Raw genomic sequence first — 14,664 nt, forward strand, 5'->3', positions numbered from 1 at the left:
TTTACTAAGAGACCACGCAACACATCCAATTGCACTGAAAAAAAAAAAAGAGAGCATGTGAGGGAGGGAGGTACGGGGAGCGCTGTTCACAACAAAAGACAGACTCAGAAAATTGTCAAAACGTCATTTTGGTCTTTATTTTTTGGACACGCAGCATGTTTTCATAAAACCGTTTTACACGTGCTACTTTTTGTAACATCAAAAGAAATACATTTTTCATAAATTCTTCATAACCGCAAGTTCATTTTCAAATAAACGTTAAGTAACAGAGTAGAACAATATGTTTGCACATATTGGCCAGTGCAACACTGATTGTTACGATTAAGGTATCTGGGAAACCTGAAAATTAACATTTACTAGAACAAGCAAATTTACTTCTATTTGTTAAAAAAAAAAAAAAAGGAAAATAATTTGCAAGTTACACATTTTACATGCAAAAACTTTAAGTCTTATCTCCATCCAAAAAAAATGACAATTTAATAATTAAATGACAATTTAGAAAAAATGCCAAGAAACAAAAAAAATCTAAGAAAAAACAGTAGTATGCCTATAAAAACTGCTGAATAAATAAAACCAAATGTTACAGTTCTCGCTTTATCACGAATATTGGCACTGTTTATTCCATATTTATATGTCAGTTTCTTTGCATAAAAATCCCAATAAGATCTAATGTTTTGGGTCAGTCTGCTTTTCCTTAGAGAACCCCTAACTTCTAAATTTTCAAAACTGCACTCTTCCATTTGTGTTTCAGTAAGAAACACAAATACATTTCTTATATATCGGTGGCAACTGGTTAATAGGCAATGTTAAGATATTTTTCAAAAAGTTTTGTAAATATTTTCATTTAAAAAAAATCCTGTACAGAATCACAATACTGCCAGACTCTACCTAGTGCATCCACGTGTGCCTCATTCTTTTTTTTTCCATCCTTCATCAGAAAAACGTATTCTAAGGAGTTTAATAATAAGACACACCATGTGGATAATTGGGGGTTTAAAAACCCATGGCTCTGGGCAACAACAAGTACAGCTAACAACACACCCATTAACAAAGAGACTTGTGTTCCTAAAATGTTCACACTCAATTCACTATAAATTAAACATTCTGGAATAAAGACTTTTGCACACTGACAATACTTATCAGGCATCGGCTAGGCCACAAGTGAAGGGGAAGTGACTTTTCTCAAAGGTACAGGGTAGCAGCTGAGTTTGAGATGGCACACCTCACACATTCTGCTTGGAAAACATGAAGGCATTTACAGAGGGCTAAATTATACACTGAAAGATGTGGAGGGTTTCTCTCTGCACTCTCATCAACAGTGATATCGGTCCCTAGTAACTAAAAAAGCAAAAAGCATTTGCATCAACGCAACTGAAGATGGAGGCTCTACCCAGGAGAATGCATACAACGGAACTGAAGAGATACTCGGAGCACGCCAGCAATTATTTCCCTGGCATCAGAAGCCTGAGCATTTTTGGCATGTTGGATATTTCACCATTTCATGTCAACTGTGACTACAATAAAGTGAGCCATTCGGGTGATAAACAGCGAATGTGCCCTGGTCCTTCACGGCAGGAAGTATCTAGTTCAATATTCTACACATAGTAGCTGCTTAAAACATGCTGGTAACAGATGGACCTTTTTACTCAAGAAACCTGCTGATTATACGCAATACTGAGCATATCCTATAAGTGTTCAAAAATATGACTTAAACGTCTAATAAATGTGTTAAGAACATGACTTAAAAGAGTTCATAGAGTTGTTGCATTTCCCTAAAGAAAACTTGTAAACATCTGGTGACTATCTAGTTAATGGTAGAACATTTAAAGTTGGCCAAAAACAAATGTCCAGAAAACATTTGGCCCTTCAGCACCCAAAGCTCCCAAAATATAATGTGTGAAAACATGTCTGTTAGAGGAATTTCAGTAGTCTGAAAACTGTCATACCTGAGTGGCTTAAATGTTCTCTCCTAAATTTTAAATAAGTGCAAGGAGTTTCTACACTCAGGAATTGCATAAGTTTTTTATCTTTGCTCAAAATAAAACATTGAATGATATAGAGGTAGCATAACTTACTAAACTAACTTTAAAAAAAAAAAAAAAACGGAAAAAGAGCAAGGTTGTAGTCAATAGTCTTAATAGAACTATTACAAATATTGAAAATCTTCCAATGCAGGCTTTCTTCTACCTGACTTGAGACACCTCGTTATTGTCACCCTGTTTTCTACCGTAAGGGTGAGGATAAGTCCAGGCACCCTTTGGCCCCGTGGCATCCATTGCGACGTCAATGAAAGAGTCCGGAGTCATCCATCTCAAGAACATGAGGAAGAGGAAGTTGAACACGGCCAACAAAGCGAAGATGCAGCCTGTCACCGGGCCACAGTGAGAGATGAGTCTGTCCAGTCGTCTGTCCATCGGCAACACAGCTTCTCCTGCCACACGGTCGTACACCTGGCGGAGAGAGGCGGATAATGAGCACTCTGACCCACGATAAACGATGACCAGGAATGTTTTCTGGATGTGAACAGAAGTCGCTTACATTTTGTTGTTGTCATCGGAAAGCTGTGGCTAACGAAATTCATTACAGGAATTACTGCCTTTTGATTCAACGCTCAGGCAGCGCTTTATTCTGGACAAAACGCCGGGCTCAACACCGTGCAATACAGAGACGAATATGCCACGGCTCCTGTCCCCTAGTGATCACCAGCAATTTTAACCAACTTGAGAATTCTAAAGTCCTGAGAAGCTGAGACCATTCTTCGCATCACCTCTGTTTGAGGTCGCATTTACTTCTGCAGTGACTCCCTGAAGCAGGACTGGCCTCCTAAGACTCCTTGACCTGGCTGAGCTCTCCCCTCTTGCTATCTGGCCGACATCAGCTGCAAGCAGAGCGTGACAATCTACCGGGGTTCTTTCTGGGTACAGGGCATCTCTTCTTCCCACAGCCACGGGAAGCCGTGCCACTGAGCACGGAGGCTGGGAATGTACAGAAACATTTCATGGATTCCAAATAAAAGGAGAAGAAAGAGATAGGGAACCCTTACTTGATGGTACAGGTCAAATACTAGCAAAGAAAACAAAGTTTATCACTAAGAATTGGTAGTAGGTGGCTTGCTTTTTAAAGCACTGCTAAGCACTAGACTCGGAAATATTAAAAAAAGAAAAATAAAGCTCTTTAAACATTTTTATTTTGAACACATAACATGGACCACCATTAATTTTTTTTTTAGCATTAATTTTTTAAAGTGCATTTAAACTGAGCATTACTTGTGCTCATTCTCACATATCAGATCTGTAAACCATCTTCTCTTGAACTCGAGTGCACATGCCAGTTCTATAGGCCACTGGCCTTTGAAAGATACAGGGTTTTTCATCCAGCTTGTCCACCTTGAGGCCATCTGGAATGTCTCTGAATCAGAATTATACTGGGAATTATGCTGAGGCAGGTTCAATTTTCTAAACAGCACCATTAAACTAAGGAGGAGGAGTTGAAAGGAATCAAAATGTCCTGTGTGGACATTCTGTGTAGAATTAAAAGAGCGACTAGAAACTGACCTGTGTGTCCACCTTTATTTCTAGGTCGATTACTTTCTTCTCTTAAGTGACAAAGTAATTTACTACTATAAACAGAATAAAGGCATGACAATCCATTACGAACAGGGATTAACTTTTTCCTGAACGTATACTATAAATCACCATAGAATAGAAAAAAAAATACAGATTTTAACTATTACTTTAAGTGAAACCAAAAGAAAATTTGTGGTTAAAAAAATCCTAATTAGCTCCTTTAACATATGCTGACGAGCCGTCACCAGAGTTCTCTGCCCCAAACTTATTATCTACAGCACTCAGATTTCTGAGTTTACATAGTGTCGGTCAAGGTGAAGTCACAACCTACAGAGCTGTGGTTCTTAAGCAGAGTGGAGGAGGACCGCAGAAAAAATCAGTCTAAGCCAGTATCCCTGCCAACCATCCCCAAATTCCACCTCGGCTCCTAAAGGGTCATGTTAGCACCGAGGGAGCGGCTGGAGAGGCGGCGGGACACAAAGAAGGAATGAACAGATCCTGCAAAGCCTACCAGGCGGCTCTGACGTGTGCTTAATCACTGCTTCGTTCTCACTTCCGGAAGAAGACCAGGAAAAGGGCGGTTATTTCATATGGGCAGAGATACTGCAAAACTTCTAGAAAGGGAGAGTGTCTCAGGGACATTTCAGTCAAAACTGTTAACTCGAAGATCTCCTATTTCAATGGAAAATGTATGTGACAATTTTTGCACTCATATTCAAATATGGCTTCCCTTTTGTATAGGCATTTACAATTTAAACCAAGTAAGAAAGCCTTATAGTTGAGAGCTATTCTAACTTATGTTTTCCAGCAGCCCAAAAATGCAAACATCCTTTTCCTGTAGAAAATCATTGTAGTTGGCAAAAGGGATGCAAGAGTTTTAGGAAGCAGCCTGAATGAAAAATGTACAAGTTAAAAAAGTTGCCGTAATCGGGCCAAATAAAACCATATATTTTTTAAAAGACCTCTATGCTTTAGAATTATAAACAGCCTCAAGGAAATGTCTAAGACTAGAAACTTGAAGTCTAGCATACACCAAAAGCAATCCATTAGTTTAATTAACATTGGGAAGAGACTTCATAAATTTAATAGGGCAGAAATGGTAAACCTGTGGAAGAAAGAGGAAACGTATACATCAATCAGGAATTCACACGGTCTTAAAATACCCCTTTCTTCTCACGTGACATACTTTTTCAGTTCTCTCGGCAACATTCCTCCAGGTGTAGAAAGTCTTCACTATGTTATGGACATTTTCTGGGGCCGGCAATGTTCCTGACTTCAGTTGGGAAATAGCTTTTTCCAATCCCTCGCACAAAGATTTTACAGAAGGCTCACATAAAATAATAAGATTTTCTGGAAGGACTTCAGGAATCCCACCAACCCTGGTACTTACAACCTACAGGAAAAAAAAAAAAAAAAACATACAATCCAGCGTAATTTGTATCTCAGGAAAAGAATCAAAACCGATGTAAAAAAATTATGACAGAATGTGTCTAACTAGTTTTCGAACTACAAGTACAGAAACCCCAACAGTGTAAGCCCTCAAAACTTCTTACCTGTAAACCACAACTGGCTGCCTCCACAATTGCCATGCAGAATGCTTCGGTAAGGGAAGTATTAAGAAAAATATGTCCTTGGACTAAGACATTTCTAACATCCTTGTGTTCTAAGGCTCCCAAGAGACGTACTCTGATTTTTGAAATGAGAAAAGAAAGAAGTGAAAATCACTCTGGAAAAGAAATATAAATTATAAGCCAAGTGTGCTATTCATATTATACTTAGATTCTTACTGGCTCGAATGTTTTCCACTTCAAAAGATTAAGACTGCCAAACTCAAACTCTGATCTAAAAGAAATGGTCTTATAAAGCTGGTTAAAACCCACACGGCTAACATATTCCTAATTTTCGTCACACACAGCAAATTTCATCTTTTCCAAAATTAGTTTGCATTTAATGAAAATATTAATACTTTGATGAGCATATGTTACAGTGTCATTTCTAAACAAGAAGATGCCCCTTTTAAACTGATGCTCCACAGGCAGACACCTGGCATGCTATCTACGTAACCGAGGAAGAGAAATGTTCCCATCTGCATATACAGAGCAAGTGACATGATCTGGGCGATGCTATTTAAATTACAACTTAGTATGGCTTGAAAATTCACAAACACTTCCAATCAAAGTGGTTGGTTTTTTGTGCTTTCCAGGGTGACTCTGATCACGCCCTGTAAAGTCAAATACTATTGCGCTTCAAAAATAATAATAATAATAATAATGATAATATTGTGAATTCTTTAACTATGGTTCCCCATTTTATGTTTTTAAACAGGCCCTGCATTACATTTTTACATCAAGCACATGCAGAAGCAGCAGCCCATTTAATGCAGGCATGTAGCCAAAACCGAATACAGATAACTGATATTTTACCCGAGACAATATGGAATCCATCAATACCTGTCATGCAGCTGGTATCTTTCCCGTACTTCTTCCAAAATGATTCTCTTTGGTCCCTCTCCTCCAATTATGAAATTTAAATCTGGGTATTTCTGACAAAGTTCAGGTATTATACCACTAAGCAAATCGGTCCCTGAAAATAGAAAATAAAGTTGAATGTTAGAGATATTAATATTTAAGCTTAAATTCATCAGAACTACTGAGAATCTCACTTTGAAAAGTATTAGCTATGCCCTCCTTAAGTAGAGAAACGAATTCTCTTAAACCTTTCCTGGGCAAGTGGATTCGTTCACAAACTGCCAAAGGGCCTCCACAAGAGTTGCGTTCTTGAAGATATACACATTGAACACATTGACACCCCTTAATTTCCACACAGCCGATACGAGGACTGTTCTGTTTCATTTTAACATAATATTCTTTTCACTTGTGTTGATGCATTGCTCACTTCTAAAAACAGTATGAGGTAGCTAACGTTTGAGTTAAAGTTTTCTACAGAGCAGGACAGCTGACTGGAGATGCAGGTCTTGTCCCAGCCTTTTAATGAGGAAGCTCTCTGACCACAGGAGTTTCCTAATACAGAAAATGAAGAGACCTATGTACGTAAAGTCCAAGGTCTCTTTCATCTATTAATTTCTATTACCCTATAATTCCATTCCCTGCCATAGAGAAGGGCTAAACCACAAAGTGTAACTGCTGCCTCCACTCTGTGCAGAATGCAATCTGCACAGAGGATTTCGCAGTAAATACTGTGGTATTGCGAAAATTTTTTAAAATAGTCCATCCAAACCCGCTATAGCCCACTTCCCCTAAAGCAAAGGCGGAAGGACCTCGACTGCCCACCGAATAAAAGGATGAATCTTTGTTCCGTTTTTTAATGAAATACTTTCCTTATAATATGTAAATATAACCTCAGGTAATATAAAGCAATAAAATAAAACATGCCCTACTAATCTGAAAGTAGCTATCAAAAGTGACAGCAATGTTGACACTATTTGGGAATTTTACTTATTAACAATTACAGATTGTAAACAAAGTAAAATCTAAAATAAGCCAGTTGCTTAAGTTTATTTAAAAATGTGCGCGTGCACACACACACACACACACACACACACGAATCACACTTCTAATGATCTTCCCCAAATCAATTATAAAAATCATGGTGGGAGATATAATATATACAGGGTCATTTTTATTAACTAATTCAAAATAGGATTTATTAAGTAAACTTTGCTAGTATTTTCAAAATGATTGCATCAGCAAACTTACATTCACATGCAACTTTTCTGAATTATAAAGGCTTCTCATTAAAATTTTAGCTATGTTTCAAGTCTATTACCAAATCCATCGAGTGGATTTTTAGATAAACGAGAACATGGCTTAACTTTTAACATTTAGCCTCCTATATTTCCTTCGTTTCATTTCTTTCCCTTCTCCTCTTTCTCCCTTCTAATACAAAGGTTAAGAACCTATTCTTCAAATAAAAAACAACACGTATAGAATAATCGTCATAATTGCTGATGATAGCTAACATCTACTAAGTGCTTACTATATCAGACAATATATTTTATTTTTTCAGGTAATATACTTTAAATTTAGTATGTCATTTAATCCTGACAAGTACTTTAGAAGAAATGGAACTGATGAATATTGTCAATTATCTATAATATTATTCTAAAACTAAAGGGCTTTTCCCCCCACAATAAAAAATGTTCAAGTGCCTCTAAGAAGGGTCTAACACAATGGAATGTACAAAAGGACTACATCTCCACGAAGTCACACAAAATGGACAAGGAAAATTCCTGACTCGAACTGCTTTTAAAGCTAACAATATTTTAAAAGAATCTTCTGAATCGCTACCTAGGGTAATGGTGGAGGGAAACGGAGACCTTAACTCAAAAAGAGCTGAACTCACGTTTGTTATCTGTTACTTACTGTGTGACCTGGGTGAGTTACTTACCCTCTCTGAGACTCAGTTTCTTTGTTACATGCAGAAAACATCTACCCTACAGGTGTTGGGAGGGCCAAGTGAGGTAGTGTACCATGCACAGGCTTTATGAACTGCAGAATATAAATGTTAAGTTGTCATTACCACACGCAAGGTGGGCGTGCCTGCACACGCACAGGGGCGCGGTAAAACCCTGGGCAAACAGGCTCGAGAGGAGAGGGAAGAAACCAGCCAGGAAAACTGGAGGATAAGAATTGTGATTTATCCTCTCTCTCACTTAATCCGTTCCAGTGGGCCTTTGATACCTGGTCCAAATGAACACCTCCTAAGGAAATTAATTCGTTAATGGATCATTATATAACTACTCACTTTGGGGCTACACATGTGACTGTTCCTTCTCAGAATGTTACTTTTTGGCATAGGGAGAGGGACCAATAAATATTCGTTAAATTACTGAACAGGGAACAGGAAAGGCCGTGCCTTCGCCCGGCGGGTGTTTAGCTCAGCTGGTGAAAATACCATAATTAATGAAGCACAGGTTTAATCATTGTACAAATAGCTACTTTCGCTCCGATCCTCAACCATACGTACATCATGCTTTCTCAGCCGGCTGTCTCACAAAGGTATACTATTTGATTTAAAAACATTTAAGCACATGTTTTAACAAATACAGAGCCATATCCTGAGAGATTCAGAATATAGAATGCTGGTCGATGAACATCTTGATTAAAGAACGGAAGCACATCACTGCTTTTACCTCAGAAAACCCAGTTCGGTAGCAGTTTCCTCGCCTACGTGGACTGCCCCGATCGACCTCAGGTCTCCGTTACAATGGCCAAAGTGGGTTTCAGGCCGCTCGCTAACACTCGGCTTTCACTTCTGACCCCACTGCTGAGCCCCACGCTTACCAGGAATCAGCTGCGTTGTCCACAAGTCAGTCTGATGCCAGCTGTACTTGTTACTGTATTAAGTGATTTGATTAAATAGCACAGAAACTGACACAATGAATTTCTCTGAAATGAGCTGAAGTTTGAAGAATTCAATAAAGGAAAGTCACCGAAAAAAAAAAAAAAAAACTCTTGCCAAAGTAGGGGGTATCTTAACCACTGTTATAAAATCAAAAACAAACGATAAATCCAGAAGCACATTACTTCATACGCCTTTAGGTTCTCACCCCATTTAAAAGAAACCCAAATTGGCAATTGTAAATGACGCTTTTTGAAGGTAACTGTAAGATGATGCAGCTCAAACCTGTGGACCAGTACGCTCAAGCCTGGAGGCCTACATCAGACTATGGGCAATTCAGCGCATGTTAATGATATTTTGAGTTGAAGTCAACTATTTAATGAGAGGTTATATATTACCTTTTTAATGATTCCCCACTTTAATTTTGATTACTGGACAGGTTTTCAAATAGCGTCCAGAAGACCATTTATGTCTAGAATAACCAGACTGTTTAGGACTTAGTAAATGAGGCTCTATGAATTCTACTGCGGTGTCCATTAAGCGCTGCAGAAGCACTAAGAAAATCCTCCTTGATAACAGCGAACGTTTAGCAAGTACAAACAGGGCTAAAGCACTTTACAGAAACCAACACCGAACTCTCACAAGATTCCCACTGTGGCCCACATTCCACAAATGAAAAAATTTGAGACTCAGATGTTATACAGCTTGTCCTCGATCACACAATGAAACAGCCAGGACTAGACTCTGGGCCATGGAATCTCTTTCATCACTTACCTGCCAGTATATCACTATAGGCTTATCTATGATTAAATGAAATACGTGAGCTACGAAACAATAACGTCTTTTACAGGCTCATTGCATTAAAAAAGACAGGAGAGCTATAAATTAAAACATTCATTCCCGTCATCCCTGAAGAGTACAATTACAGCGGATTTTTTCACCTTTGTGCTTTTCTTAGTTTTCAAAATATCTGTAAAGACATTACTTTTGCAATCAGAAATTGGTGGGCTCAGCCCTGAGCTTCTTACTGCATGCGCAGCTCTGTTGTTACTTTTAAAAAGCTCTGATCTAGTAAACGGCATCCAGTTATTTTTTTTCTAAGTAACTATTTAGACATCAAAGGTTGGAGGAGGGTGGGCAGCATTCACTACTGTTTCAAAAATTTCTTTTTGGGTGTAGAAAACAATATTCAACCTTTCTTTGCTATATTTAAAGCAGGAGTCATAAAACCATAAAACAAAAGAAAAAGCCAAACAATCGTCATATACAAGTATTCAACAGATTTCTACAACAGAAAAATCTGTGCAGTGCAATTGTAGCTATCATTTCATTACCTTTTCTGTAAACAAGTCTGCTGACAACAACAATAGTTATTATACTATCATGCCTTCTAAATGGGTCTGGAGTGAAGTCAGTAGGGTCTACGGCATTAGGAATGACGGACACTATTTCAGGATTCAGTGCTGCTCTTAGCACAGTGTTTTCCTTACTAGTATAAGAGACACAAATTATGTGGTTTGTGTCACAAAGAGACACAGTTAGAAGCTTGTTTGTAAGCACCGAGCTGACATCAGCAAATCCAAAAAGGGAATGGTCCGTGAAGACTGTCTGGAGCCCCATTGTCTTGGCGTGGAAGAGGGCATCGTGGGCCATGGCAGAAAAGGAACTATGTGAGTGGATTATCGTGACTCTCTCGCGAACAAATATGTACCTGAGCAATGGCAGACTGTGAAATAGGGTCGTGGCTGTAGATTGGTTGTACATGACTTTCAGAGGCAAGTAATAGACTTTGAGGCCATTAGTGAGGTAACGGATGCCTTTTCGATTTCCGTAAGCATGGGTGACAATTATGACCTTGTGTCCTCTTTCAATCAGGCACTGAGAGAGCTGGTAAATGTGGCTTTCCACGCCTCCCATATTCGGGTAGAAAAAGTCCGACACCATGCATATCGAATGGGTGTGGGTTCGACATGTGGGAAGACTTCTGGGGCTAACATTGAGCGCAGCTGAGTGAGGATGGCCATGCCCGCCTCCTCCTCGGTAGGCCATGCTGAGATGGTTTGGGCATTAGTCCTTAGAGCGACCCAGTTAAGATATGTGTTGTCTAGTACCTGAAAAAGAGAGAAAAAAGGATCTCAGCTCAGAGACAAAATACATTCCGAATTTCAAATCCAGATATAAATACTGTTAAAAGGTTAATGTAAATTTGTTGGCTTTGCCCTAATAAAGCAAAGCGTACCGTGAATTTACTCTTTTGACATTTACCTGCTTCGCATTTACTATGTGCCATATGACAAAACTACATTCTGCAATGTCCTTATATCTTCATTTTGCTTTAGAGAGACTGCTGCACATAATTTTCAAAAATAATTTTGTTACACCACAGTATATAATCATTTGCCATGCTAACAAACCAGTTCATTCCAATAAATACAAATAGGGCTCTTCACAGAAAAAGTGTGCCAACCCCACTTGAGAGTTCAGCCACTGATTCAGTGAACCACATGAACTTCTGCTAGTGTTAACTTTGTGGTTTACACTAAAGTATTTCTGGAGCTAAAGCCATCTTTTGGGAGAGCAGCTTTTTCAAGTGTCACTGGCAGGACATGCTGCAGACATCCACAATTTTCTCCTCCCTTATTCAAGGACCGAGATAATCAAACCGCTCCCTTCATTTTCTTAATCTTCCTTCCAGTCATGTAGGCCTTTCCGCCGTAAGAGTCCCTCTCTTCAGTTTGGCGTCTGAGGATAAAGACTAAACTAGAGATGGGCTAAATCTGGGGCCACTTTCTACATCTAAAGTAGGAAATGTTTATCTCAGGGGGGCTCCTAGATCCTTATCAGTGCAAAATGTCCCCTTGATATTCGGTACTATTACAGATTCTTAGGCTTTTAAAGCTAAAGTCTTGGAAACCTACTGAAAACCTTCCTCAGATTTACAAATGAGATTTCCACGCCTCCAGAAACTCACTATACAATGGGAAAAGCCATCCTAAAAGTTCATCACCCACAAACTCAGAAAATAAAAGTAACTGCAGGTACAAAGTCTTAACTATTATCTCCAACGAATTCATCTATATCTTAAATATATTCTCAGAAATACTCTATAAGTGTTTGTTGACCTGAACTTACTAATTAAGATTCAACATTATCAAATACAGAGATTCTCCAATTGTGTACTTTTAAGTGGTTTCATTAACATTTTCTTAACTGGTTTGTCACCTAAACTCAAATTTCCAATGACATTCCACTTAAAAAGATAAATTATAACGAAAACAATGGGTTAAGACATCAAATGAAGTCATTTAAAGTTTTTCATCAACCTGCAAAGTTCTGTGAGGGATCTGCCTACTTCCACCGGGTTCCTATGCCGAACGTCTTTATGGCGTAAAAGCTCGACAAATGGCACAATCACGGAATCTTAAGATTTTAAAGCTATAGCGAGGCTGGAAGGTCTAGCGAAAACCTCTCATTCTACAAATTAAAAGCCAGACAAGTTGAACAATTTGTCCAAGATCCCCCCCACCTCCAGCCACTTTAGTGGCAAATGCAAGATAGCCGTAAAATCTCGACCACGTCCAAAGAGTCTCTGGACAGTCGTTAGCAACAGAGGTTCCCGAGGAGCCTTGGCGGGGTCTTGGGATCAAGAAGACAGAGTTTCCATCCAACCCCTAAGCACTACGCCGGCTTCACTCATTGAGGACACTGGGGAGCGCCTGTGCCAAGGAAGGAACAACCCCGCCGGGGTCAGGCGGGGTCTCGCCAGCCACAAAAAGGAGGAAAAAGAGAGTGGGCAGGGGTCTGAGGCCGGAATCCCGGAGCCCTTCACCCCGCCCGCCTCAGTCCCCGCAGAGCCCGCTCCAGCGCGTCCGCCCCAGTGCATCCTCAGCCCCGCTCGGGTCCGAAGACCCTCCACCTCCGACTTCCGAGCCTCAAGCCGGGCCGGCTTCGCCCCCTTAACGACTGGCCACACTCCCACGGGGAAGATCCAGTCCCACTGAAATGGGCTAAGAGTGCCGGCGCTGGGAGGTCAGACGCGCGCTTACCGGCGAGTCCCATGGCCGCCAGTGTCCGGACCTCCCGCGGCAGCGGCCAGAGTCCCACCCCGCGGCCCCGAAACACCAATCCGGGGCGGCCGCACCCGAGCGCCACGCCCCCGAAGCAGCCAATAACAAAGAGGCGCCAGGATCACGTGCAGGAGCGACGTTCAGTCCCCAACCTTCAGCGCGGGATGTAACATCAGCGCTCGAACGTACCTGTGCCCACGCTGTTCCGGAAGACTTCTTATCTCTCTATTGAAAGCACTAATCGCCGGTTTAACCTTTTATATGAATTCCTCATGTCGCGAATCTCTCAAAATCGGCCCTAGTCTCTTGTTACACAAGCTGCCTTCCAGGGTCCCTCCGCAGAGTAGAGCTAGGACTCCCAGCGTGCCTCGCGATGACCCGTTAGCGCTGGTGGGAGTTGTAGTCTGGTGGCCTTTGAAGGCGAATCTGAATTTAGAAAATGATCTCCCAGAATGCACCGCCCTTTTAAACCTAGATCTTGCCGGAGAGTGGGTGGGTTTGAACCTTGGTTGCCTAGTTACAGCGTCTCTTTTCTGAAAGCCTGTTCTCTCTGGCTTCCAATTGGAGAGAATTGGGTGGGAAGGCCACAGAAAGGTGGGGTTATGGTGGCGTTTTGTTTCTGATTACCTGTGCCACCACCGAACCATGCTGGTTCTTACCACTCTGGCAGGGTTCTGTGATGTAACAAATGAAAATACCCAAATACAAAGTCAAATCAAATTTAAACATTTTTAAATATCAGATAAATATTATACACACACACACACACACATATATATATCCCAAATATTAAGGACTTTACTAAAACATGATTCGTCATTTATCTGAAATTCAAATTTAACTGGGCATTTTGTTATTTTATCTGGCAACTCTATTCTCTGGAGAAAAAAAATTGAGATCTGACCTCATATATCAATTCCCGCTCGAACTGGTTCAACTAGCTGTGGTGGTGCTTTGCCAAGAGGATGATAAATCAGTGGGAGTGGTCCGATCCAGCCCTCACAGTCGATACTTGCTTGCAGTTCCCCAGCCCTGCCCTACAGACACTTTAGAGAACAAATGTCTTCCTGAACATTGTCACCCGCACCCCTTGTAAGCCCGTAGAAACCCTGTTCATCCCTGAAGATTTCAGCTCCTTTCTGATACCCTCCCCAAACAACGAGAGAATTAAATTCTCCATCTTTCATATTTTGATAGTACTTCGGTCATATACTGGTATATCATTTGCCAGGTGATATTCAAGTTGTTTTCCTGACTGCCATCCCCCTTCCTCCTCAAGCTGATCCTTAAAGACTTGTGTCTTCTTGGAATCTTATATGGACTTCTTTCTGAAAACTGGCAATTATATTTGCTTGCTTAATGTCTGCCTTCCCAGCCTGTAAATAAGCTGAGACAGGGTCTGTTCCTGGTAATAGACAGTGAATAAGTTTTAGTTATATTGATGAATTTTTTAATCTAATACCAACACATTCCCTGACACATACTGTATAATATATTGAAAATATTTCAGTGAATCTTATAAAAATTACAGTGCAGCGATATAATTCAAAGAGCATTTGGTTGTAAGATTTGAAGTGTATTAATGAGTTAACCTTAATGAATAAGGCACAAGTAGGAACAGATATTCTGCACTGTGTTAATATTGAAGCATCAGGGAATAAAGGGATACT

At 40.2% G+C, this 14,664-nt stretch overlaps 1 protein-coding gene across 4 annotated transcripts; it reads right to left on the reverse strand.

Moving 5' to 3' along the window:
* Positions 1–112: 112 nt before the first annotated feature.
* On the reverse strand, positions 113–13,385 carry PIGA (phosphatidylinositol glycan anchor biosynthesis class A). Of its 4 annotated transcripts, none has more exons than XM_016118999.2 (6): positions 13,184–13,385; positions 10,262–11,038; positions 6,017–6,149; positions 5,120–5,252; positions 4,753–4,959; positions 113–2,450 (listed from the first exon to the last, which is right to left on the reverse strand). In XM_016118999.2, the coding sequence occupies exons 2-6, from the start codon at positions 10,974–10,976 to the stop codon at positions 2,184–2,186; spliced, it is 1,455 nt and encodes a 484-aa protein (XP_015974485.1). In that variant the 5' UTR covers positions 10,977–11,038; positions 13,184–13,385; the 3' UTR covers positions 113–2,183. The 4 variants fall into 4 exon arrangements, with proteins under 4 accessions (XP_015974485.1, XP_015974478.1, XP_015974493.1 ...); XM_016118992.2 differs by lacking the exon at positions 13,184–13,385 and adding an exon at positions 12,974–13,016; XM_016119007.2 differs by lacking the exon at positions 13,184–13,385 and adding an exon at positions 12,454–12,945.
* Between the last annotated feature and the right edge of the window lie 1,279 nt (positions 13,386–14,664).

The sequence above is a fragment of the Rousettus aegyptiacus genome, unplaced genomic scaffold (assembly GCF_014176215.1).
Source record: "Rousettus aegyptiacus isolate mRouAeg1 unplaced genomic scaffold, mRouAeg1.p scaffold_m13_p_9, whole genome shotgun sequence".
In the NCBI taxonomy this organism is placed as follows: Eukaryota; Metazoa; Chordata; class Mammalia; order Chiroptera; family Pteropodidae; genus Rousettus; species Rousettus aegyptiacus.